The 24,155-nt window shown below is 26.4% G+C and overlaps 2 protein-coding genes across 11 annotated transcripts in view; one reads left to right on the top strand and one right to left on the bottom strand.

Moving 5' to 3' along the window:
* The window catches only part of LOC122710662, a 57,437-nt gene extending 37,344 nt beyond the window's left edge, over positions 1-20,093 (top strand). For 8 of the 9 annotated variants that reach the window (XM_043928644.1, XM_043928641.1, XM_043928642.1 and 5 more), the window contains 7 exons: positions 13,531-13,685; positions 13,884-14,071; positions 15,339-15,441; positions 15,553-15,714; positions 17,491-17,723; positions 18,059-18,270; positions 18,495-20,093. In XM_043928644.1, coding sequence (XP_043784579.1) covers positions 13,531-13,685; positions 13,884-14,071; positions 15,339-15,441; positions 15,553-15,714; positions 17,491-17,723; positions 18,059-18,270; positions 18,495-18,649 — 1,208 coding nt within the window. In that variant the 3' untranslated portion in view covers positions 18,650-20,093. Of the gene's footprint in view, positions 1-3,109; positions 3,384-13,530; positions 13,686-13,883; positions 14,072-15,338; positions 15,442-15,552; positions 15,715-17,490; positions 17,724-18,058; positions 18,271-18,494 lie in introns of those variants that run through there. The other variant, XM_043928649.1, reaches the window with a different exon arrangement.
* LOC122710664 (leucine-rich melanocyte differentiation-associated protein-like) lies at positions 19,795-24,150 on the bottom strand. 2 transcript variants are annotated; one of them, XM_043928652.1, is made up of 5 exons: positions 23,992-24,150; positions 23,662-23,889; positions 21,745-22,123; positions 21,021-21,111; positions 19,795-19,919 (listed from the first exon to the last, which is right to left on the bottom strand). In XM_043928652.1, exons 1-4 carry the CDS (start codon positions 24,049-24,051, stop codon positions 21,032-21,034), a joined length of 747 nt encoding a protein of 248 aa, XP_043784587.1. In that variant the 5' UTR covers positions 24,052-24,150; the 3' UTR covers positions 19,795-19,919; positions 21,021-21,031. The 2 variants fall into 2 exon arrangements, with proteins under 2 accessions (XP_043784587.1, XP_043784586.1); XM_043928651.1 differs by lacking the exon at positions 19,795-19,919 and having other exon boundaries at positions 20,765-21,111.
* Between the last annotated feature and the right edge of the window lie 5 nt (positions 24,151-24,155).

Raw genomic sequence — 24,155 nt, forward strand, 5'->3', positions numbered from 1 at the left:
TGATTAAAAGAATTATAAAAAACGTACAGATCATTAGAAAATTCCTTAATGAATATGCAATCATATATCTGAGTAATTAAGAAAATCTGCAAACAGGAAAAGTAATGTGAATCCGTGCTCTATAAAGTCGATGTTAATTTGTATTTAAACATACTCTGATGGAAAAACATGTTATATCTTACCGAGACGAGTTAATTAAGATTGATCTGCATTTAAAGTGAAAATCTATTTACGTAGTATTCATGGATGAAAGATAGGTTGATAAGCATGCTATAAATGAAGATATGATGGTTTGTGATTCAAAATTCTCCTAGATAATTAAATAAAATAATTAAATAAAATAATTAAAAAAAATTTTATAATGATATAAATTTATTCTTAAAATTTTTTTATTAAATTTCTTAAATTTGTTTTAAATTTAATAGAAATAAATATAAGTGAATGCATTTTGAAAAGATTATGATATAAAATAAAAGTTAATTTCATAAAAGTTTCATAAAAATCTTTACAAGTAAATTATGAAATAATTTTATTTTTACAATTTGCATCCAGAAAAGAATTACATTATATGATTCGTGTTGATACTCTTTCAGTTACTCAATCACTCGCGATTTCGCTGATTAATCAACAATCTCTCATTTTCGTTTCCACGTTTGATCAACACGATTAATTGCGAAACGTAAACTGAAATAAAGTTACGAAACTTCTCGATCCTGAAGAATTTTCTGCAACCACTATTTCTATATATATTCAAAACAAAATCATTATCAATTTTTATTGAATTAAAAATGAAATAATCATCGTAAAAATATTTTTATTATTATTGTTATAAATTAAGATCAATATAGGATCAATATAGATCAACATTAATATTTTTTTACTTAAAATAATAATATTCTTTTTTATTTTTTCGTGCACAATGAAAAAAATATACGATTTCATTGAAAGAAATAAAGTTAACCTCAAAATATATCAGAAATTTAAAACTACGCAACTTTTATATTTATCAATTTTTCATTAAACATTTCATAATTTAAAACTTATTTGAGATATGCAAATTGCATGAGTCACTTGCTATAAATAAAATAAAATAAACAAAAGTATTCATTTTAACTTATCAAAATGAATATTTAACACATTTTTTTCAATGTTTACTAAATTTTTATAGTTTGAAGTCAAATCCAACAATACAACACGTTAATATCACTAAACAAGACGACTAGAAAGTTGGAAAAAAATTAATCGTATCAATATTTAAAAGAAAAAGGCGACAGTCAGAGAGAAATCTGACAGTACGCATACGCGAGACACAACGTTATACCGATCGATTGTCGCACCATAGGTCGGAATGAGAGGAAGAAGAAAAGCGGAAAAAGAAGGGAAATCTCGAAACAGTTACACCTGTTACACTCCAGTAAATAGTTTAAAACGTCATCCATTTACAAATAGCGTTCTACTTATAGCCATGACTCTTGAAATCGAGTGTCATAGATCGAATTTTACGAAAGTTACTCTCGCGAGAAAAATAATCGATTTTCGATTTTTGATAGTATCAATGAATTTTTTTAGTAATTATATATGATCAATTTTTCTGATCATTTTGTTAATTTAATATTCTTTTTTATTTTATTTTATATTATTTGACGAATTTTAATTTTGATCAAATTAATCTCACACGAGAAAGAATCGATTTTTAATTTTCGATAGTATCTACGAATCTTTATAGCGATTGTTTGCAGTTGATTAACAAAATCGATTTTTATAGTCGATTTTTCCAAGTATTTATTGTTGATTTATAATACATTTTTCTGAAAATATTCTTTTTTATTTCATTTAATAAAGTATTGATTTATCAGTGATATTATTATTTCAATTTTAATATTTATGATATATAATTATATAATATATTATAAAGAAATTTTTAATTTTAAATACGTGATAAATAATATATTGTATACTTAACCTTTAAAGATTAATTTTATAACAATTGTAACCTTTAAGATTTAATTTTTTTATAACTAATTTTTATAATATTTAAAATTTTTATTATATTTAAACCTCATAACTCATAACTTTAACTTTTAAATGTTACTTAAAGTTATTCTAAATCATTAAAAAATTAATTAAATTTTTCGAAACTCGAATCAAAATTCTCCAAAAGAAACAGAACATATATAATAATAATTTAATATAGGTAACAATTTTAAATATATATATTTAAATTTTCCTCTTATCTTTTGTCACAAACTTTCCTAACCTAACCTAATAAAAGCAATGCTTCCAATTCCAGATCTACATCCATCAAACTATCACAACATTATGATAGACATTTCACTGCATATGCGCGTTTGCATTCCAATGAAACGATAAGTAAAAAAAATTTTATGATATATATAACATTTAGTATATATAACTCAGTTTAAGCTTGAATGGAAAGAAATAGCGTAGAACTGCAAACTCCATTTCCCTTGCTTTCAATTCGGCTCGAATCACGCGAATCAGTGATTCGTGGGCCCATTTCTATGGCAAACTCGTGAAATTTGCTCCAGATTCGTGTCACGTACCATAGAAATTGTTTCTATAGCCACGTTTGAAGTAACTAAGTGATCGCAGAATGATTTTGTCGTTAGAAATCCTTAAAAGTATAATGGATTAATTGATCGACTTCGAATTTTTGTAAGTTGATATTATAAAAGATATTTAATACACATTTATGAAACATTTTATAGAGAATTGATTTTAAAAAGCAAAACGATGGTAATAGAGACAGAACTATTGTATCTCCTTTATTCCTTTATTCTATCTCCTTTGTTTTATTATTTAATGCAAATTTCAATTGACTGAATTCAAATATCAAAAAGAAAATAATTCATTTCCAAAGGGAGTGTTAAATATCTTATCCTACTTCTAAGTAGAAAATATTAAAAAATTGTTTTTTATTTTTTAAAAATTCTTATAAAATCAATACTTTGGTATTATTTTTTCTACCATAAGAAGAACGATAAAATATTTTGATTAATTGATTGATATATATAAGATTTTAAATTCAATTATATGAAAAGGAATGAAAAGGAGAATTATGATTTGAATCAACTTTATTTTTGGACAGTCGTTCGTGCATTGAACGGATCGTTTCCTCTTTAAAACATGGCATCCCGAAAGGGTTGATTTTTATGAGGGATGAAAAGGAAGAAGAGAGATCCTTCACTCTACAGACCGATGATATTATTTTCACTGCCACTCCCCAGTTGCATTCGTGGCTCGTATGGATCAATAACCGAGAAGACCACTGTGATTCGAAACTCTTTAATTAATTACCGATTACAGAGAAAGATAAGAGAAATTAATTAAAGAGGGAAATTAATAGGAACAATAAATTAAAGAACTGTTTAATTAGAATGAAGGTAAATATTTTAAATTTTATCATCATAATAAGTGATATAGTTTTATGATAAGATGTATATAAGAAATATGTTTTAATGAAAAAAATTGAATTAAAAAATATAGTAATATATAATAATTAACAAATATATAAAAGTTCTATCAGTACTAAGAACTATATTCTAGATCTATTAGGAATTTCTTACCAAAAGAATTTGTTGAAAAGTAATTTAATTAAAAACAATATAATTTACAATGACATATTATATCAATTTATATAAAAAGTTGCACAACAAGGAAATTTTTATTGAAAGAAACAATTCAACAAAAATCAAAGTTTTAGAAGGATAGCAAAACGAGTTCCTTTTTACATTTCTTTTTATACTAGATATGGAAGAGTGAAAATTAATCTTTGCTTTTTACATGAGGAGCTGTTGCAAGACACTTTATTTTCTGAAGCAAACAAGACAATACACTTTCTCGAAACCAACGATCCTTCGTTCCAACCATTCTCGTAGCCTCTCGTGTAACTTTAAAGCTATATAAATTATTTCAACCGGTGTACTTGTGGAAACGATCACCTTTCAGTCGCCAGTAACCATTGCATTTTCGTTGGAAAAATAAGGAAAGTAACGATAATATTCGTATCTTATCAGAAACGTGTTTGCAATTCGTTACATCATATTCCGTTTCAAATTAGAAAATTAAAATTGTTAACAGTTCGTAGGATCAATTGCAATTTACAGATTTTGCTTTTCGAATAAATTACAAATATTTATTTTCAAAACAATAAAATTTTACTTCGTACATAACATTTGAGTAGGGAAATTTAGCATGGGTTGAAAGTGATGTAGTATATTCTAATCATCAAATGTTTGATTATTAATTCAAAAGGGAATTGTCATTTCAATAATGGATGGATTAGTCCATCAAAATTTTTATACTCTCATATGAAAGAATTGAGAACCACGGTTAGAGGATAAATTAGTTACTACACGTATTTTAAATAAAGCATTAGTGTTGCCAAATAAAGCACAGTGTTCTAACTTGGGTGCTCGTTTGAGCACAGATAGAAAAAATTGGATCTAAAATTAGATTTCAAATACAATGCTATAAATTATTTCTCTGACCATTCTCTGACTATTTATCTAAACACATTTTAAACTTTGATATAATCCTTAATAGACCATTATCTTTTTTGATTTTTGAAATTAATTTATTTATCTTTTATAACATTGACTATTACAAATTAAATTTCAAATATTCTAATTCTGTACATATATATTACAACTGATCTTATTTTGAATTTGTATGAGAATAAAAAATATTTATATATTTTAGTTCAATAGTTAAATAAAGAAAGATATTACATTTTTATTTTTAAACTATAAATTGAGGAATTATATAGAAATAATAGAAAATATGGAACTAATTCAAAAAATTTTACGATCCATCATTGTGATTCACATAAAATTTAATGAAGCGTGTATTGAACGGTATTAGGTATTTAAAGTTTTACGGTTAAAAGATTCAGTATAAAAGGAATAAATTTTGCCGACCTGAATAATAAGTTTTAAATAAGTCGTTCAGAAAATGGAAGATGAGAATTTCAATTTCTTACTTCAGCAATTTACGATTGATTCACTTTTTTTCATTTCTAGTATTCTGGAGAGAAGAATAATGTCAAATTTAATTTTAATGAGTCAGTGAAATTTTGATGAGATTTCTATTAAGATTGAAATTAGATCTTTTGTAAGATATAATTTAGTTATAAATTTATTATTAGTATTGATTTTATAAGTAACAATAAAAATATATGTTAAATTGAAATCTGTGTTAAAAACTAGAATGAATGGATTAATTTTTCATTGTTTAGCTTTTTAAGTCTAATTAAATTCTACTGGAAAATTAATTCATTTTCCATTTCTTTTTCAATTACTTTCAAATCTATCCTACATCTTCATCCAAATATAAATTTCTTTACTTTAATACTGTTCATTTGTTGTACCTTTTATTATTGATTATTTATTCAATTTTTTATATTATTTATTTAAATTTTCAACAGAAATTTTACTTATAAGTATACATAGAAACATAGATAATAATTTTTTTAATTTCATATCAACATATATTTCATATTTTCCAGTCACTTATTTTCACTTAATTTGTCACACTTTCTTAAAATCATTATCATTTGCACAAAAAGTTTATTCACACGCCAAAAGAGAACTTATTCCTGTAAGTTCACTCACCTTTCCATTATCTAATCTTTGACATTTACCTGTTTTCATGAATATCTCCATTATAAATGTTTAATTTCTTTTTTTCGTTTTTTAAACTATCTTGAAAACTGACATATCTTTCTATGCCTTTAAAACTATCTTCTCATCCTTGTAATTATTCGCTTAAAATTAACAATATAGTTACATCGCATATAATTATAAAATTGTGCTAGTCAGAAAAGAACCTAGGAATACATTAGTAAAGACGTTCCTCTGCACGCTTAAATGTGATCAGTTTCACTGTAAGGCAATTAAACACAACGGTTAAATAGAAATTAAGTTTCTGTAACATCACTTCCTGGCATATTCTTCTGCTCTACTAATTTGTCGGCAAGATGGTGGCGAACAATACAATTTCACTTTGTACACCAGAGTTGCAGGACATTTTATGTTTATCAGATCATTGTATAAAATTGTTTGAAAATTTATTCGAGAAAGAATAAGATGGAAATGAAAAAATGCGTTTGAAGCTCTTTTTTAATTAACAAAAATATCGCGAGCAATTTTTATTGATGAACAATATGATTAAACATTTGATGATTTTTTAAGAGAAAAAAAAATAAGCATTAATCGAGAATTTTATATACTAATTTTTGTATTGATTTTGGCTCAAGACATATGATAAAAAAAGAAAAAATTAACGATAATTTATTAGCAATTGTAGCAATTTTTATTCATTAAAAAATAATTTTGCTATTTTTTTTGTCATTATAATAGAATTATAAATAACATACATTTTTTGTAAATACAAGATTAGAATTTTATATTTTATTGAATTATTCATAAGTTAGAACATATATATTTGAAGTGTTTTTTCCTTAAAAAGATTATATTTTATATTTTTAATTTATTCTTCTTCCATATTCTTATTCTTCTGTTGTCATTCGCACTCATAAAAATCATTCATTATATCCAAATACAGCAAAAATTTTTCCCAATTTTTCTCTCTTCGTACTCTTACGAATTGAATGAAAAAGATATAGTTGAATTATATTTATCATCAGTTACTCTTCCGTAAAATGGCAATAGCTCGCGAGAATTGCGACACGCGTTCGAATTCAATACCGAGCAAACCGGTCGCAATGTTACTCACTTACATACGAATATTCCACGAGTTTTTCATACGGTGCACAGGCGCATGCGCGCGCGCTAACTCGTAAACGGAGAACGTACGCGCGTGAAACACACGGTGCGTTGCTGGAACGCGCGGAATTATGCCGAGCACGCTTGGCATAGCGAAAAGTTCCGATGAACTATCCACGATTGGATACTGCGAGCTGAAAACGTAGATACAGTTTGTCACAAAAGTATCACTGTATATTTTACGAAAGATTGTGTATAAATAAAAAAAAGAAACTAGATTTTTACGATAATACGTAAAAAAAAGAAAATGGAGGGTATAATTTTTTTTAGAGATTAACTATAATATCTGTATAATATCTGAAGACAGAATAGAAATATTTTATTATAATATTATATATTGATTTGTTAAAGGATCGAGTTTAAAAGTTTGCCAATTATTATAAGAATACATAATTGACAAAAGATTATTGTACTTGCGAAAAGAGGTAAAAAATATAGAATGAAATTTTTTGATTTGAAAGAATAGTTTTCGAGGAAATCCAATCTGAATGTTCTTGAAGAATGCATTAACTAATAATGAGTCTTCGCCTTATATATTCAACTTCAATTTTCTAAAAGACGAAGATTTAAATAAAAAAATTGTATTCTACATTTTTTCTTTATTTTTAAATGTAGAATAATTTTCTGTTAATAATTCGAAATAAATTATGTTAATAATTAATAATAATAAAATAAGAAAAAATACATTAATGATAACTCGAAAAACAAGTTTTTGATCTTTTTGATCTAGAATTCATTTTTAAAGTGAAACTAAGGTGCACTTAAAAAGCACATACATTAAAAAGCACTAAAAGTCTTAAAGTTATATAATTTAAAGTTTATAATTTAAAATATTTGCAAAATTACACAAATTAGTTTTAATCTAAGACACTTTAGAATGACTCTACGTTACCAAACGATAAGATAGGTCTCAAGGAGCATTACTCTGCCATTTTTCTATAATTCCGTACACGTTTCACGGTTTAGTGCATTGTACACAAATATTTTTATTTTAAATCATTCTCGAGAGATATCTTTTTTACATGTTAACTCTATACATTAGTCGAGGTTTTTGTTGCAGGAAATTCAGACGCACGTGTTTCCGCTGGTCAATTTTCTATATATTTCCTGCGAAAGAAGTTAATGTTTCTCGTGTTTTGTCGTTGATTAAATACTTTATTTAAAAACTTTGTTTTAGAATTTAATTTTTAATCTACTAGATTAATCTATAATTTTAGCGTTAAAAATAATTTATTAATAATAAAATATTTTATATTAAACGTATATTATAAAACTAAAGAAAAAAAATCTTCGTAACATTTTCGTATTATACGATACTCTACATGTGAACAATATGAATATTAAAATAAGTACCATAGTTTCTAATCTATATTTTTATTATTAAATTAATCCAATATTTAAACAATATTTTTCATTAAATATATACAAATTAAAAAACCAAAGAAAATTTGTATAATACCTTCGTATTATACGATACTATAAATATTCTAAAATCCTCATTCTAAAATAACTCAATCATGTATTGGAAACATGAAAAAAAAAAAATAGATATGTAAAATATGATATTTTCCAGCAACAAAAATTCAAATATTATAAATGATACTGCCCTTTTAATTACATAATGATGAAAATGAAAAGTGGCAACGATCAATAAGCAGGTTAGGTCATAATTTATCACCATACAGAATACAGAACTAGACATCGTGTTTTTTAATGATGTTAGTTGGAAAGTCGATAGACACAGCTGGTATACCGGTACCGACATTTTGAAATGCGTGTCACCTTTTTGCGTGATCGAGAAAACGGTACTCGACTTGACGAGCTCGAACATTCTAATTTTTCCACCGCTTTTTTCTCCGATGATTCTAATGTGCACACGACAATCAGACCTTTTCTATTCCACGCTACATTTAAATTACATTGCACTACTTTTCGTTGATTGATTTTTACGAAAGATTTTTTTATATAGTGTAACAGAACAAACAAATTGATTGAAAAAAATTTTTGACACGAATTGACATGATAAATTTTACAAGTGTTGTAATTTTAATATCTAAATTTTAAGAAGAGATAATATAATTATCGGAAAATTTGTAGATCGATTTTTATTTTATAAATGTACGATTTGTAAATTACAATTATTCTTACGAAATTAGAGTGAAATTAAATTTGTTTTGAAAAGAAAATATTGAAATTGAAATTTACTGGACTTTTTAGGGTAATTGTAATTAATATATTTCAAAATTTATTAATTTAATAGTTAAATCATGTCATTCCATTTTTTTTTAAATTAAACGTAAAATTGTTATGATGTTGTAGATTCCATTTCATTCCATTTTTTTTTTTTAAATTAAACGTAAAATTGTTATGATGTTGTAGATTTTCTGATTAATCATTGTTTTTTTGCATTTTTTCAATGCTATTCGAATAATGCACGAACATACAATTTCCCACATGCTCTGTTATTAAATTTACGTAAGAGACCTAATTAGTTTTGACAATTTACATTAATATGCAAATGAATTTAATAATTAATATCATATATATATTAAATATTAAAATGTGATATATATATATATTAATTTACAATTCCAAATGGAATTCAGGTAACATTCGATATCAACAATCCCTGAATCTTGGGTATTCGATATTCACGTCCTGATATTCAATGTTAACAACTTTCAACTCGGTGGTATTCGATAGTAACAATATTTCAACCACGATAAACATTCAGAATACTTAAATCATTCTATCACATATAAACAAATTTACGATTTTTAATTTAACAACTTTTAATTTAATTGCAACTATTGTGAAAATCAATTCAATCTTCGAATTCCATAAATATTCTTCCTCTGTGAGATTTCGATGTTTCTATTCGGTGAAAAGTACTGTTACTTGCAAAAAAAAAAGTAAAAAAAAAAAAAAAAAGAAAAGAATTGTTCAACTTCACTGCCTCTCATAATTATTCATAGAAGAGTACAACGTTGAAACGATTCTTTCAATTTCAATAATTATTCCAAACATTAATTCTCTTAAAATATCTATTATTATAATCTAATTTTATTTCAATCTCGTAGAATAATTTTAAAAATTTTAAAATTAATCATTGTTTCTTTTTTTTTTATAATTTTTGATATAACTTGTAATTAATAATTATGTTTCTTTTCTATGAAACAAAGCTGAATTAATTAAAATCAAAATTTGTGACATTTCATTGATTGAATGAAAATTATAAATTGTAATCACTACTGTGATTTGATATTTAATGCGTATTGATTACGTTAAATATATCAAAAATTAATTAGATTATACAAGGATTAATTCGATTAATAAATTTTAATTAAACTGTAATAAATTTTTCAACATAATGTTACGTTTCTTTTTGTGAAATATTTTCACTTGGGAAAAATACATTCTTTTCGCGATTATTATCTTCTGCCCAATTCAAGAGTTACGCTTCGATAGAGTAGTCCGATAAATATGACATAATAACGTTTGTTCATATATACGAAGAATATTTTATTCCCTTTTTTTAATCGATTCGCGATATTTTCACACAACTTTGCTTATTAATCATATTAATTCACAAGGCAATGGATGAATTTTAGCGACAGACTGTTATAAAACAATTTTTCGGAAAATATTATGACAGATGGCGTTGAACGGAAGTCACGTGTTTTTGGCGGATTATTTAAAATTTCATTCAGTTTAATCTTAATAATAAAAGTTAAGTAAAAAAATTATCGATATATATATATATATAATTCAATTCAAGTCGATTAATTGTTAACCAATTTATTAATCAATTTAAATTATCGAATTATTAATCGTTATTTATTTATTAATTTGATTTAAAAAAAAAAAAAGATTAAGATTGCAGAAAAAAATTTTAATTTTTAATTAAATTACATTATATGAGTATATTCACTTATACACAATTGAAAATTCTGAAATCATTAAGAAATTTTGTAATTAAAATTGAACGATCGCGCCTGTATTTATTAAAACTAATAAATTTTATTTAACTTGGTAGAAATTTTTTAGAAAGATCATACCTCTCTTCTATGTTAAAACACAATGTATAATAAAATAGCACAACAATGTTATTCATATTAATTCGAGCACGATTCTCGTTTCTTGCGATGAGATTTGATAAACGCAATTTCAACTAAGCGAAATACTTTGTTGCAATTAATTCAAATTGTTAGCCGCCAAAGTAAAGAAAGTGTGACAAGAACGCGGGAACATAATAACCTCAAGCTTCATTAACGTGAGGAATCGATAATTAAAATTCATGGAAGGATTAAGAAAAAAAAAAAAAAAAAAAGAGAGAGAAATTTTTCGAATTATAGAGAAACTTGTACGTAATGACATGATTAATATATTATAATTAATTATCACGTGCATTGCTCTAAAAAATAATACTTCGATACTAAAATTCTTAAAATGCACGAGTTACGAAAGGTTTTTTTTTTTTTTTTTTTTCACTACAAGCATTCACCTTGACACACATTTCTCCAATTCCACAATTGCTCGTAGAAATTGCACTTAAATCACCACAGCACGATAATACAATAAATCTATGAATGATTACACGTGTTTATTTGCTGAATAAATATAATTTTATTAACTTGTATTTTAATTTTAAAAAAAAACACCAACCAAGGCTAACCAACAGTAATTGAAATAATGAAGTAATTGAAGTAGCACCATCGTGAAAATAATTATGTATTCGTAATTACACCTCTGATTAAATTTTTATCAAATTTTTATCAAATTTATAATAATATAATAAATATATAATATAAAATAATTTTTATGAAAACCAGTTTCAAAAATTAATACAATTTGATTGTATTCGTTAATAATTGATCCAACGTGATTCCATTAAATCCTTGACAAAGATAACATATAATACTTTCCCATAGCTCGCAAAGATAATATTTATTATTGAATATTTAAGTAAATATTTGACAATACAGAAATGGAATAGAATTGGAAGCAGATGTGTCGATTCGATTGGAAAATTTGAGACACGATTCAATTGTTGCCCCTTATCGCAATGAAACCTTGAACGTGAAAGTTCCTGCGCATTCAAGCCGGAAGTCAGGAAGCAAAAATCAGTTTTATCGTCCCCCCTTCGCTACATTATCAGAAACGGCTACGAAACGAACTCGTCAGTATCGTGAACGTTTCGCTTCTGTTCAGAACACGAGGATAAGTTTAAATTTTAAAAAATTCCTAAAACGATTCGAATTAAATTCAAGTTATAATTCACAAGGAATCTGGAAATCTGAAGAAAATTTTCATGAAATAATATCTTTACAAAATTTAACGAAGCTTAAACGACTGGATAAGCGTTTCACAAGTGTTCAATTCTCAGGACAAGTGTTAAGAGTGCAATTCTGCTTTCCTTTCCACAATTTTCGTGTTTAACAATTTTACTTCATTCCAATATTTCCCGAAATAAGAATCTTCTTTGAACTTGTTAAATCAATCCAATAATATCATTTTAATTCTAAAGATTGCTCGAACCGAGCAAATTTCCACGCTCTTCAATTTTCAAGGGAATCAAAATTAAATCAAAAATAAATCTTGAAACGTTCTCCCCAAAGGGGGAACTCGTTACTGAAAATGAAGAGCGGCGGTTACACAGCGTTCAACGCGTCAAATGGGAGGTGGACGCTGAGAAAATTGGCGCAACGCGTCAATCCCAATCCGTTCTTAGATTGCTTCTCCCTGCCCTGTTACCCGAGAGCCAACGAGGAGGAGGAGGAGGAGGAAGCGGTGGACGAGAAGGTGGCGAGGGTCGAGAAGGATTTTCGCGGGCCGAAGATTGAGAGGATGGAGATGAGGGGAGGAGGGGAGTACTCGGAGGAAGACCCGTTGACAAGGAACGAGATCGCGATCACACCCGTCGACGACTCGTTCCCCAGGGAGGAGGAGGGAGGGAATCACAATTACAACTGCGGAGGATCGAAAGAATCGTCGAACGGGGATGGTGGAGCGTTCCTCCTTTCGAGTCCCTCCTCCGTTCCCTCGCTCGGGGTGAAACGCGTGGTGCTCTCCAAAACGGAGAGGAGAAGGAACGGGAAGAAGGAGAGCGAGCCAAGGGCGGAAATATTTTCGAAGTGTGTGGTGGACGCGAGGAGTGTGTCCTTGGAGAAGGAGGAGGAGGAGGAGGAGCTGTTTCCCAAGTGTCGGGCGCGGGGGCAGAGGAGCTGGAACGATTCGTCCGAGGATGGAACAAGTTAAAAATGAAATTTGCTTGAGAAATGCTTGATATCAATTGGACGATATGATAAAGAATAGTTTGAGACGATTATATATTTATTATTTGAGTAGATTTCTTCGAACGCGTTTTCAATATAAGATTTTCATTATAAGAAATTTTTGTTATTAAAATTAATGATGAAATTAATATAATAATAATAATAATAATAATGAATAAATTTATATTTATTTTTGAATATAAAAAAAATAAATCTGAATTTTTAATTATATTTGAAAATAAATTTATATTTATAAAATTAATAAATTTTGATAATATAATTTAAAAAAAAGTAAAATTAAAAAAATAAATTGAATTAATGTTTTAAGTTTTAGTTTAAATGGATAATTTACTAATGAAATAAAAATAAAAATCGAATTAATGAAATTGATTCTTTTAATGAATGATTGATCGTGTGCCATGGCTCATGCACTTTTTTCACTTTTGTAGACGATGGAAGCAGCTTGTCAGAAGCGTGCAGCACTCCGATCATCGGCGCAGGATCACGAGCAGGCTCTAGTCACACGGTGATCGACGTGGATGACATGGATTCTGGATTGCATTCTGGACACCTTGCCACTCGGGCATCCTTGTCCAGTCTTGGAGTAAGTATAGTTAGAAAGTTGGAAAATTATTTCTTAATCTCAATATGTGGTATTATATTTGACAAGTCTGTCCCTCTTTGTCTCTCTTTTTTTAATATTTTTTAATTATTTATTTATATTGTTTGCACCATGATATTCGATTGAAACGTATTTTTGAGGATCACAAGTATAAGTATATTCGACAATAATTTTTTTCAGGCACGTTCAGATTCGATGGCGTCGGTTTATAGCGGTGCTGGTGAGGGACGGTGCTGTCGCTCGGTGGTCGTCACTGGAGAAGTCGAATTCGCGTTGCAATATGATTATAAACATCTAACGTTCGAAGTGCACGTAACGAAATGCAAAAATCTAGCACCCGTTGACGTAAAACGCAAACGTTCAGATCCGTAAGTAACGCATGACTCATGGTATAATGATCTGTCAGATTAATGTATCTCTTTGAGGCACAAATATTTTCAATAATATTCAATAAGCATTAGAGAAAGATAAATTAAATATTCATGGTATAATGATCTGTCAGATTAATGTATTATATTTCTTTGAGGCACAAATTTTTTTAAATTAAAAAAAAAAAAAAGGTCCATGAAGTTGCATTTCAATAAGCATTAGAGAAAAATAAATTAAATATTCATGGTATAATGATCTGTCAGATTAATGTACTATATCTCTTTAAGGCACAAATTTTTTTAAATGAAAAAAAAAAAAAAAAGGTCCATGAAGTTGCATTTCAATAAGCATTAGAGAAAAATAAATTAAATATTCATGGTATAATAATCTGTCAGATTAATATACTATATCTCTTTGAGGCACAAATTTTTTTAAATTAAAAAAAAAAAAAAAGATCCATGAAGTTGCATTTTAATAAGCATTACAGAAAAATAAAGCATTACAGAAAAATAAATTATTTTGAATTATTTAATTAATGAGATGGAATATTAATATTATGTAATTTGTGTTTCTGGTTATTTCTGGATTTGAAAATATTCTCTCATGCATATTAAGAGTATTAATGCGTCCCAAAGAGATATAGAGTGTTAATTGTATTCATGAATGTTCTTTGAAGAGTGAATTCTAAAGGCAAAAATAAAGACAAAAGTTGGTATGTAAAAATGTCATCTGAGATATTATTTGTTGAGTATATACCAACTTTTGTATTTTGTTTCGAGAATCTTTAGAAAAGTTGATTGTATTGAAATTATTATATATGTTCTTTTCAATTTACTAATTGTTATCTTACTTGCGAATAGTTATTGCCAATTTGTAGGAGCTTTCAACACGTTAGTACATTTCTTTCTTACGAATGTAAAGTAGAATTATTTTCATTTATCGTTATAACATGTAATAGAATGAAATTTAAAAAAAAAAAACTTGTAAAAGTTGAAAATTTCTTCAATTTTGTTCTTTAAGAAGATCAAGATTGCAAAAACTGTATAATGAAATCAATATTTTTAATTATATACCTGGCTTTTGATTAATCACAAAAGAAAGGAAAGATCTTAATTTTTAACTAAAGTATCAAATAAAAAACAATCAAATTAAAATATAACAATTCACATGTATGTGACTTCAATATACAGTTAATGCATAAAGAAAATCAATCTCTTTTCAAATCAATTCTCTTTTCAATAAATTAACCGCAAACTATTCCTTCAGATACGTGAAAGTGTATTTATTACCTGACAAATCAAAGAGCGGGAAACGAAAGACGAAAGTGAAGAAGCACACACTGAATCCTGAATTTAACGAGACATTGAAGGTAAGATTGACGTTTCATTTTCAAATTTCGAGCACAAAAAAATTCTTGCTTGCCCCTCCATTCTTTCCTGCATGAGAGTTAGAGCTTGGACGGTACGCAACCATATTTCAGTTCCATATGAGTCTGAGCGGCCTAGAGACCAGAACATTATGGCTGACTGTTTGGCATTCAGACATGTTTGGACGCAACGATTTCCTCGGCGAGGTTCGAATGCCCTTGGAGAACAAAATCTTCGATGATCCTACGCCCAAATGGTATCCTCTTCAAGAACGAGTAAGTTTATGAAATAGTTTGTTCATCATTTTATATTTTTTATAAATAAAGAATAAGATATATAGTGGCTCATAGATTTATTCATGTGCATACATTTTTTTCTTTTTTTCTTTTATTATTTTTCTAATATAATGAAGAAAATAATATGACAATTACATATAGAAATATCTACATTTATTTATAAGTTTAACTAGAAGTAAGAGATAGGTATATTTTTTAAAATATAGTATCTATGAGTCACTGTATGTTTATTATTAATGGAAGAGATACAAAAGATAAGAGGCATAAAAATATAATTCTTTTTAAATGGATCATTAATTTACATTAACTTCAGTTTCATTTTAATTACTTTCGTTTCAAACTATTATTATAATTTTTAATCATCTAATAGAAATTAATTTTCAAATAAACCTGGATAATCTCACTGGAGAATAATTAAGAATTTTGTAAAAAATGAAGTAAGAAGAACTTATTACTAATTATTCAATTGATGTCTTTATTTCAATTTTGGAAAAATTTTTAAATTTTTAAAAATTCTATATATTTTTGAATTTATTTTTCTCTTTTCAAATATTCTTATTAAAAATATTATTAATTTTATATATTATACATTATAATACATTATAATTTTTGTAAAGAAACTATCTTTTATAGTAGAGAAACACTAAATTATACATTATATTATTACAAATGATCCATAATCAATTATTTGAGGATTATCCTTGACTAATTTATCTAATTAAAAACCATTGGAATGTTTTAATTTTATTATTTTTTTATCAACTAAGTGAATTTTATGTCTTTGTATCTCTTCCACTAACTATTCAATAGTAAGAGATCGTTCTAGATATAAAAAGGCGGCGAGAATGGGCCGGAGAAAGTAAGTCTTCGTACAGGTCTTGATTATTACCCAGTACGTAATTAGAAGCCTTCTTTTATTTGTTTTTATTTATCTTGATCAAGTTAATTGACACACTTTGCAATAGGAAAGCAATATTGCACGACTTGTTACATTACCTGTCAATTATCAAAGAAAAATTCAAGTTCAAAAAACAGCATGAACGAAGAGACTAATTTTATAGAAGATCACAATATTATATTGCAATTAAGACCACACCATACATCTGATTGCATTATTTTGCAATGTATCTGCATGCACAAGAATTAAAGTCTTTAATAGAAACCTCTTGTTTTTTACCATTTTACATTATGTATAACCTTTTTATCAAATAATTAATATTAAAATATGTATATTTACCTAAATTATATTCACTTTTTTATAATTATTCTGTTCTTGAAGTAACAAGAAATATATTTATTAAATGGTTCTTGTCAAGTGAGTAATATACATAAATATATTATATTTAAAATAAATTTGTTTAAATTGCTCGTTTTATTTTATAATTGTTTTATAATTATTATAATGATATATAAAATGATATTACCATACAAGGTATCCAAAAAGTAAAATTCTTTAATTTCATTCCTGATATTTCTTCATATTTTGATTTGAAAAGTCAATTCCCTTAAATTTTTAGACATTCTGTGTAAAAGAAAAAAAAAAAATTAAAGTAAAATAGATATAATTAGAAATATATTTAAAAATTGTAAGATCTCTTTTAATCATATTATCCAAATTATAAATAATTTTCTTTTTATTTCTAAAATATTAAAATTAATACATCGTATGAAAATTACTCTATATAATTTAGACAATTTTAAAATATTTTTTGTGAACTTTTGGAATTATCAATTAATCACAATTATAAATTTTAGACAGAACCGTTCGATGACCCTGTTGCATACAAAGGCGAGGTGATCGTCGGTTTGAAGTTCGTGCCACCGGATCCTACGCAACAGGAACGTGATCGAGAAGCAGGATCAGAACGTGGTACCTCTAAGTCTAAGAAGAATATGAGCCGTGGCGCGTTACACGTGCTCGTAAAGGAAGCTAGAAATTTGCAAACCAGGGCAAAGAATTCAGGAACGTGTGATCCATTCTGTAAAAGGTATCATTTATTAATACTTGCATTGTTTTCTTCCTATTGTTAACAAATAAGGAGAGACAATAAAAATCATCAATTTTTAAATCTGTTTTTTTTTAGAATTTATAGAATTATTAATTCTCTAATTTGATTTTTCCATCTTTATAATTAATAACAAATATGCATATACATAATTTCAACAAAAAAAAAAACAAATGATCTACTATTTATTTCTGATATGAATGATTCTTTATAATTAACAAGACTATTAAATTTACATACCTTTATTATTTATTATTATGCAATCTAATAATTGAAATAAAAAATAGATTTATATTAATTTAATGTATTATTTTTAGTTACTTATTACCTGACAAAGGTCGCTCAGGAAAACAAAAGACTGGAGTAGTTCGCAGATCTGGTGGTTCACCAGTATGGGGTCACACTTTCATTTACAAAGATGTGAGTCTTCAAGAATTAGCAGAACGTGGACTGGAATTAACAGTCTGGGATCACGATCGTATTGCCAGCAACGAATTTTTAGGAGGTGTTCGATTTAATCTTGGCACAGGTAAGTAAATTATAATTTATTATATTTTTTATAAAATCTTTAACTTATTAACTTTAACTTATTAAAAAATAATATAATATTAATTTTTTTTTAACTCAATATAATATTTTACTTTATACTTACTAATATAATACAGAATATAAAAAATTTTCCAATTTAAATTATATACACATAATAAACAAATGAATTATATGATTTTTTATTATTAATTATAATTTTTGCAGGAAAACATTATGGAAAACCAGTAGATTGGATGGACGCAACCGGTCGAGAATTATCCCTTTGGCAAAGCATGCTTGAGAGGCCGAATTTCTGGGTGGAGGGTGCCGTGACTTTGAGGCCAAATTTGCATAATCATGGGAAAAACAGCAACACCTAATCATTATGTATCGTCTCAGTGATTTCTTTTGTACTTAAATGACACTCGAGTGTTCACTCGTGGACCTTGTTAGTTCCATCTCAAAGAAGCTCGTTACGCTTCGGCCTAGTTTAACTTCAAACGCAAATATGTATTATGTGTCAGTGTAAGCGGACCACATTCGTCTAATAATTTCGAAATGCAACTTTCGAAAAAAAAAAAAAAAATATGAGTGCCTTTGGGGCCGATGTAAACGCATTGTAATCCTGTCCACAGGGCACAGTCTATCATTTAGACTCTAAATTCTCGAGAATTCAATAGAAAGTGATCGTGATTGTGAGGTATTAACCTCTGAAAAAGATCCAAGAAATCAAATCTTGGTCATGAAAATTAATATTTACCTTATTACCGGTCCAGTTTACTTTGTAAATGATCATAGCTGATATAATTAGAATTTTTAATCTGTAGCTTCCGTTTGCTTCTGATAAGTTTACTTTGTAGGTATTTTGTTTGCAATTTCTTTTTTTTTTTTTTTTCTTTTCTGCTGTATGAAAAATCGTACTATATATGATTTTTTTTCAAGTGAATTTCTTTTTAATTTCTTTTTTGATTATATTTTCTCGTTTTCTTTTGTTTTTCCTTCATTAATTTCCTTTTCTTTCATCATATATATATATATATATATATATATTATATATTATTACAGAGCAAAGAAAGTCCTAGCCAGATGATCAATGGAACATTGATACGGACACGCAAAATTCGTGCAATATAATGTACCGTAAAAAGATGTTTGATTCTTCTCGTTGATTATACAATTTTTAAATGATAAAGAAAGAAAATTTTTAAAACGGACATCCGTCCAATCATAAGGCGAGATTGATTATTGAACATCATGCATGAAAATTCTTCATGGTCAGTCGTATTATTATAATTTTAATAGACACGGCCTCGTTCCAAACGTACATTTTTGGGAAACATTCGTCGATCGCAGCAATAAGATATTGTTATTAAAATCCTTCCAGAGAAAGAAAAAAAAACATAAAACGATATATATATATATATATTATATATTATATATTATATATTATATTTTACGAAGTAAATTTTACTTTATATTAATTCAAGGACAAAAGGTTCCAGCGTTTGGAACGTGGCTTGCATTGTGGACACTTTCCTTTCTTGGAGAGAAAGATGCTTCCAGTGTGTACAATACTCGAAACGATTTCTCGCGCTGAGTTGCCAGAGACCGATGGAATGGTGTATTTAAGCAATTAAATATGACCGATTCCTATTAAATATATTCATATAAATATTATATTTATACATTCACAATAAGATTACACAATATAAGATAGACCATGGGGCTTTGGATCATTATCAACGGAAGGAATTCTTAACAAAAAAAAAAAAAAAAAAAGTAAAAAAAAAAAAATAAAAAAATATCAGTGTTTTGAGATAAAAACATATACGAAACGTTATGATAATTATAAAATATATGCAAAACACTGATCCGCGAAACTTCCTTTTAAGAATAATATTAAGAATAATATTTGAACTAATTACATCCGGGACGAATCGAAAGGCTGATGTAATCGTACTTAATTAATTAATTATATTACAATACCGAATTTTCGGTATTATCGCATATAGGAAAACATAGCGTAACACATGGATCGTGTATACTTATCCATAAGGTTCTTCCTAAATACAGGGTTAACAATCGATACTTTAAACTGCCTTCGATATAAGTTCTTCTCGTAAACGCGTGTCAAAGAAACGATCGTTAGAAAAATTTGCCAATACGTCCGTAAAAAATGAGTTTGGAATTGAATGTGCTGTGTTTGTTCGTAGCTTGTCAGGAGGATCGAACTGCGCGTGGAAAATATTGTTGCGAGACTATTATGTTGTGTACGTTTAAGGACCAATAACATTAAATTATAATAATAAAATTAATACGATAACAGGAAGAAAAAAAACAGAGTTTTGGAATTCAAAACACGCGCGCGTTTTCTGTTTCTCTTGGGACCGTTTCTGAAGGATAATGTGGCGCTCGGATCGATCGGAACAAAACGGAGAATCTTTGACATTTATTTATGTCATTTATCAGTGTACGTGATAATAAAATTTTGTACGTTTACTCATAATGAATTATATTTTATTCGATGTATATATGTATAAAAAATTAACATCTATTAGATAAATATTGAACAAACAAACAGGCACGTAGATGAGATTTTTGGTTAAAAAAGAGAAAAAGAAAATATCAAGAAAATTTGATTGTGCATCGTTTCATTCATTGTCAGTTCTACGAGTCTAATCACTGTTTTTTTTTGTCATTTATAAAAAAAAAACAAAATCGCAACTTATATACAAAAATATCTTGACTTACTCAATTTACATTCAAAGATCATTATTAGATATGAACCGGTTTCCTTCTGAATTCTTTCCAGAATATCGATATTTACATTTTCCAAATGCTCCTGGAACATAAAATAATTGAAATACTTTTAATTTATAAAATTTCTAATCAGATAATCAATAAATCAATCATTATTTCTAATTAAATAATTTTAATCAATAATTTAATTAAATAATTTTGATTAAATTTAGTAAAATTTAATTATTTGATGACTAATTAATTATTAATTAATTATTGAAAACTAAATAATCAATAGATAAAATAAAATTGAATAATGATATTGTATTTAATATTTAAAATTAAATAATTTCAAAATTAAATCTAAAAATAGTTTAATTATTTTAAATAATAATTCTCATATTCATTAAATGATTTAATATTTATATGAACATGTTTTTTCAAGTTGATTTTGTAATCAATATTTTCATAAAATATTGATTGATAAATAATATAAGTAAAATTTAATATATATTTATAATAACATATTTAAGATTTAATTCTTTTAATATTAATAAAATCAAATTTATTTTTTTTGTAATCAATTTTCTATTATCAATTATATATAAGAAATATTTTTAATTTCGTTTTTTTTTTTGAATAAGAATATTCAAATAAATATCATAATATATATCATACCAGATATCATTAAAAAATAATAAGATATATTAAAGAAATTACAAAATTGCAATTATACCTTTGTGATCAAGGGGATTACGGATTGATCTTGGCAAAGGAGTATAATGGATATTGAAAAATATATCATCGAAATCTTCGATTGTATTTGAAACGAATTTCTGTGATAAATCTGGAATCATTTTAATAGTTCTCGAGTATTTTCCTCGTCTTTCGGCATCTTTTCGTTCCTGTATTGTCACTGGACGTGAATCCAAAAATCGAAGTGTCGAAGGTAATGCATATATAGCATAGAGTCTATAACGATTATAATCCTCGTCATCGGTTGACGTTGGATTTGTTAATTGATCGGGACATCCTGGATTACCCAGTAAACTCACGTACATTACTTTTGGACAACATTCTTGTATTTTCCTCAATGCATTGTCTATATCTGTTATCTAAACAATTTTTTATTTAAACAAATTATATGGTGAAAACATGATTCATTCATATACATAATAAATGTAAATTTATAATCAAACCATAAACATATATGAGAATATGAGCTTATGATACAATAATATTGATACATAATGATAAAATATACAAATGAAACTTTATAAACGCTATATGTATGCTATATGTAATATGGCGTATTTTAATTTTGTTTAATGATTATTATTTTAGAATTTTTCCTATTTATTAATTATAATTTTATATTTTATAAAATGATACTTATATTAATAATATCATTTCAAATAATACAGTTATTTAATAATAATTAATAATAATTTTTAAAAAAAAGTTTAAACTTAATTCTAAAAGATAATAATAATTGTCAAATAATAAAAATTTTATGTTATTTAATTACATTAATACTGATTAATAATATTGATTACATAGTTTGTCGAAAATAATAGTAATAGTAAAATTTCTTGTTAAAACAGAACATTAATGAAATTATACAAATCCGCAATCCAGTTATATCATCAATCGTAACAATCAATACGAGGTGAATGGCATCAAGAATGTCATCGAACCCATTTGCATTGATGATATAAGATATCAAAAGTCATAAACGTTTAGAATTTCAATGAGAATGAATAACTCATAAAGTATTCCTTTATTCCCCGATTAAAGCGAATATAGTTAACTTTTATTTTTTCTTTTTCAATTTATCGGTTTCGCAATTATTAAAAAATTACAAGTTAATAATATATGTTGAAAACATGAACAATTAATTATTTTTAGTCCAAAAAAACGTAATAAATTACAATAAAAATATGTAATATGATGCAATAACAGATGTATCATATTTACTTAATCTATTTTTCAACTGTTCATTATTTGAAATGATTTAAAAATAATAATACATAAAATAAATTCTTAACCTTAAAAATTATTGATCGATTAATTAATTGATATTTTTATCTTATTTATAAATATCGTATTTTTAAATATCGTTCATTTCAAAAATAAGAAATTTAAATCAAATTAGAATAGAATTCATTATAAATTTCAAAATGATTATATTAAGTTACTATAAATAGATGTTTTATAACATTTAAACAAGATAAATACACATATTTCCTTATGAAACAATGATAACGAAATATTATACTAAAACTTATTGAAGTAAATATATTGAAATAAAACTTACATAAAACAAGTTAAAAATAAACATAACGAAAATTATGTTATTAATTACATGTTTCAATAAAAAGAAATAATAAATTTTTACATTAATATCATATGCACAAATATGTTTTATAAGTAGTTTGATATAATGTTAAATAATTGAAAATAATAACACTAAAAAATTAGATCTTCAGAATTAAAAAACTACTAGAAAAACATTTAAACTTTAATTTTTTAATGCATATAAAATAAATAATTCATTTCTATTCTATATCAATATCTTCTATTAATAATAACTTTAATTCATCAAAATAATTTTTTCAATAATAAAAAAATTAATAAAATAAGTAAAACAAACCTTGTTATTGTTTAAACTGAGAGTAGTCAAATTTAGTATACGAGGTAATGTCTTTAAATCCCGAAGTTTATTATTATCGAGTATCAGTTCCTGTAGGTTTTCGAAGAATTTGACAGCAGTGATGGAGGTTAGTTCATTATAAGACAGATCTAAACTTGTACAATTATCGCCAACGACACCCACTAATCCTCCAGGTATCTTTTCTGCCCGTTGTCCTGTGTACCAAGCCTAGATTTTTGAAAACGTTTACAATAATCCATTTACATTAAAATTTAGAATTTACTAAAATAACATTTTAAACATATATTAATAAAAGTATATGTTGATTACCCGTCCATATCGAACTGTCAACGCACTTCTATTAAAATCTTGTTGGTTCTGTTCCGCCATCTTGCATATATGATACTATACGATGAGAAATTATCATTAAATAATAAGAGTGATAATACTTTGAATCAACGATGAAGCCGCCATTACGGAAGATATCTCTATTA

The sequence above is a fragment of the Apis laboriosa genome, unplaced genomic scaffold, assembly GCF_014066325.1.
Source record: "Apis laboriosa isolate Shangri-la unplaced genomic scaffold, ASM1406632v1 scaffold14_cov150, whole genome shotgun sequence".
NCBI classification, from domain to species: Eukaryota; Metazoa; Arthropoda; class Insecta; order Hymenoptera; family Apidae; genus Apis; species Apis laboriosa.

Coding starts and splice junctions, on each gene's coding strand:
- LOC122710664 (XM_043928652.1), bottom strand. CDS start 24,051: ATGGCGGAACAGAACCAACAAGATTTTAATAGAAGTGCGTTGACAGTT. Junction 22,124..23,661: donor TCAGTTTAAACAATAACAAG/GTTTGTTTTACT, acceptor AAAATTGTTTAG/ATAACAGATATAGACAATGC. Junction 21,112..21,744: donor TAATCCCCTTGATCACAAAG/GTATAATTGCAA, acceptor TTTATGTTCCAG/GAGCATTTGGAAAATGTAAA.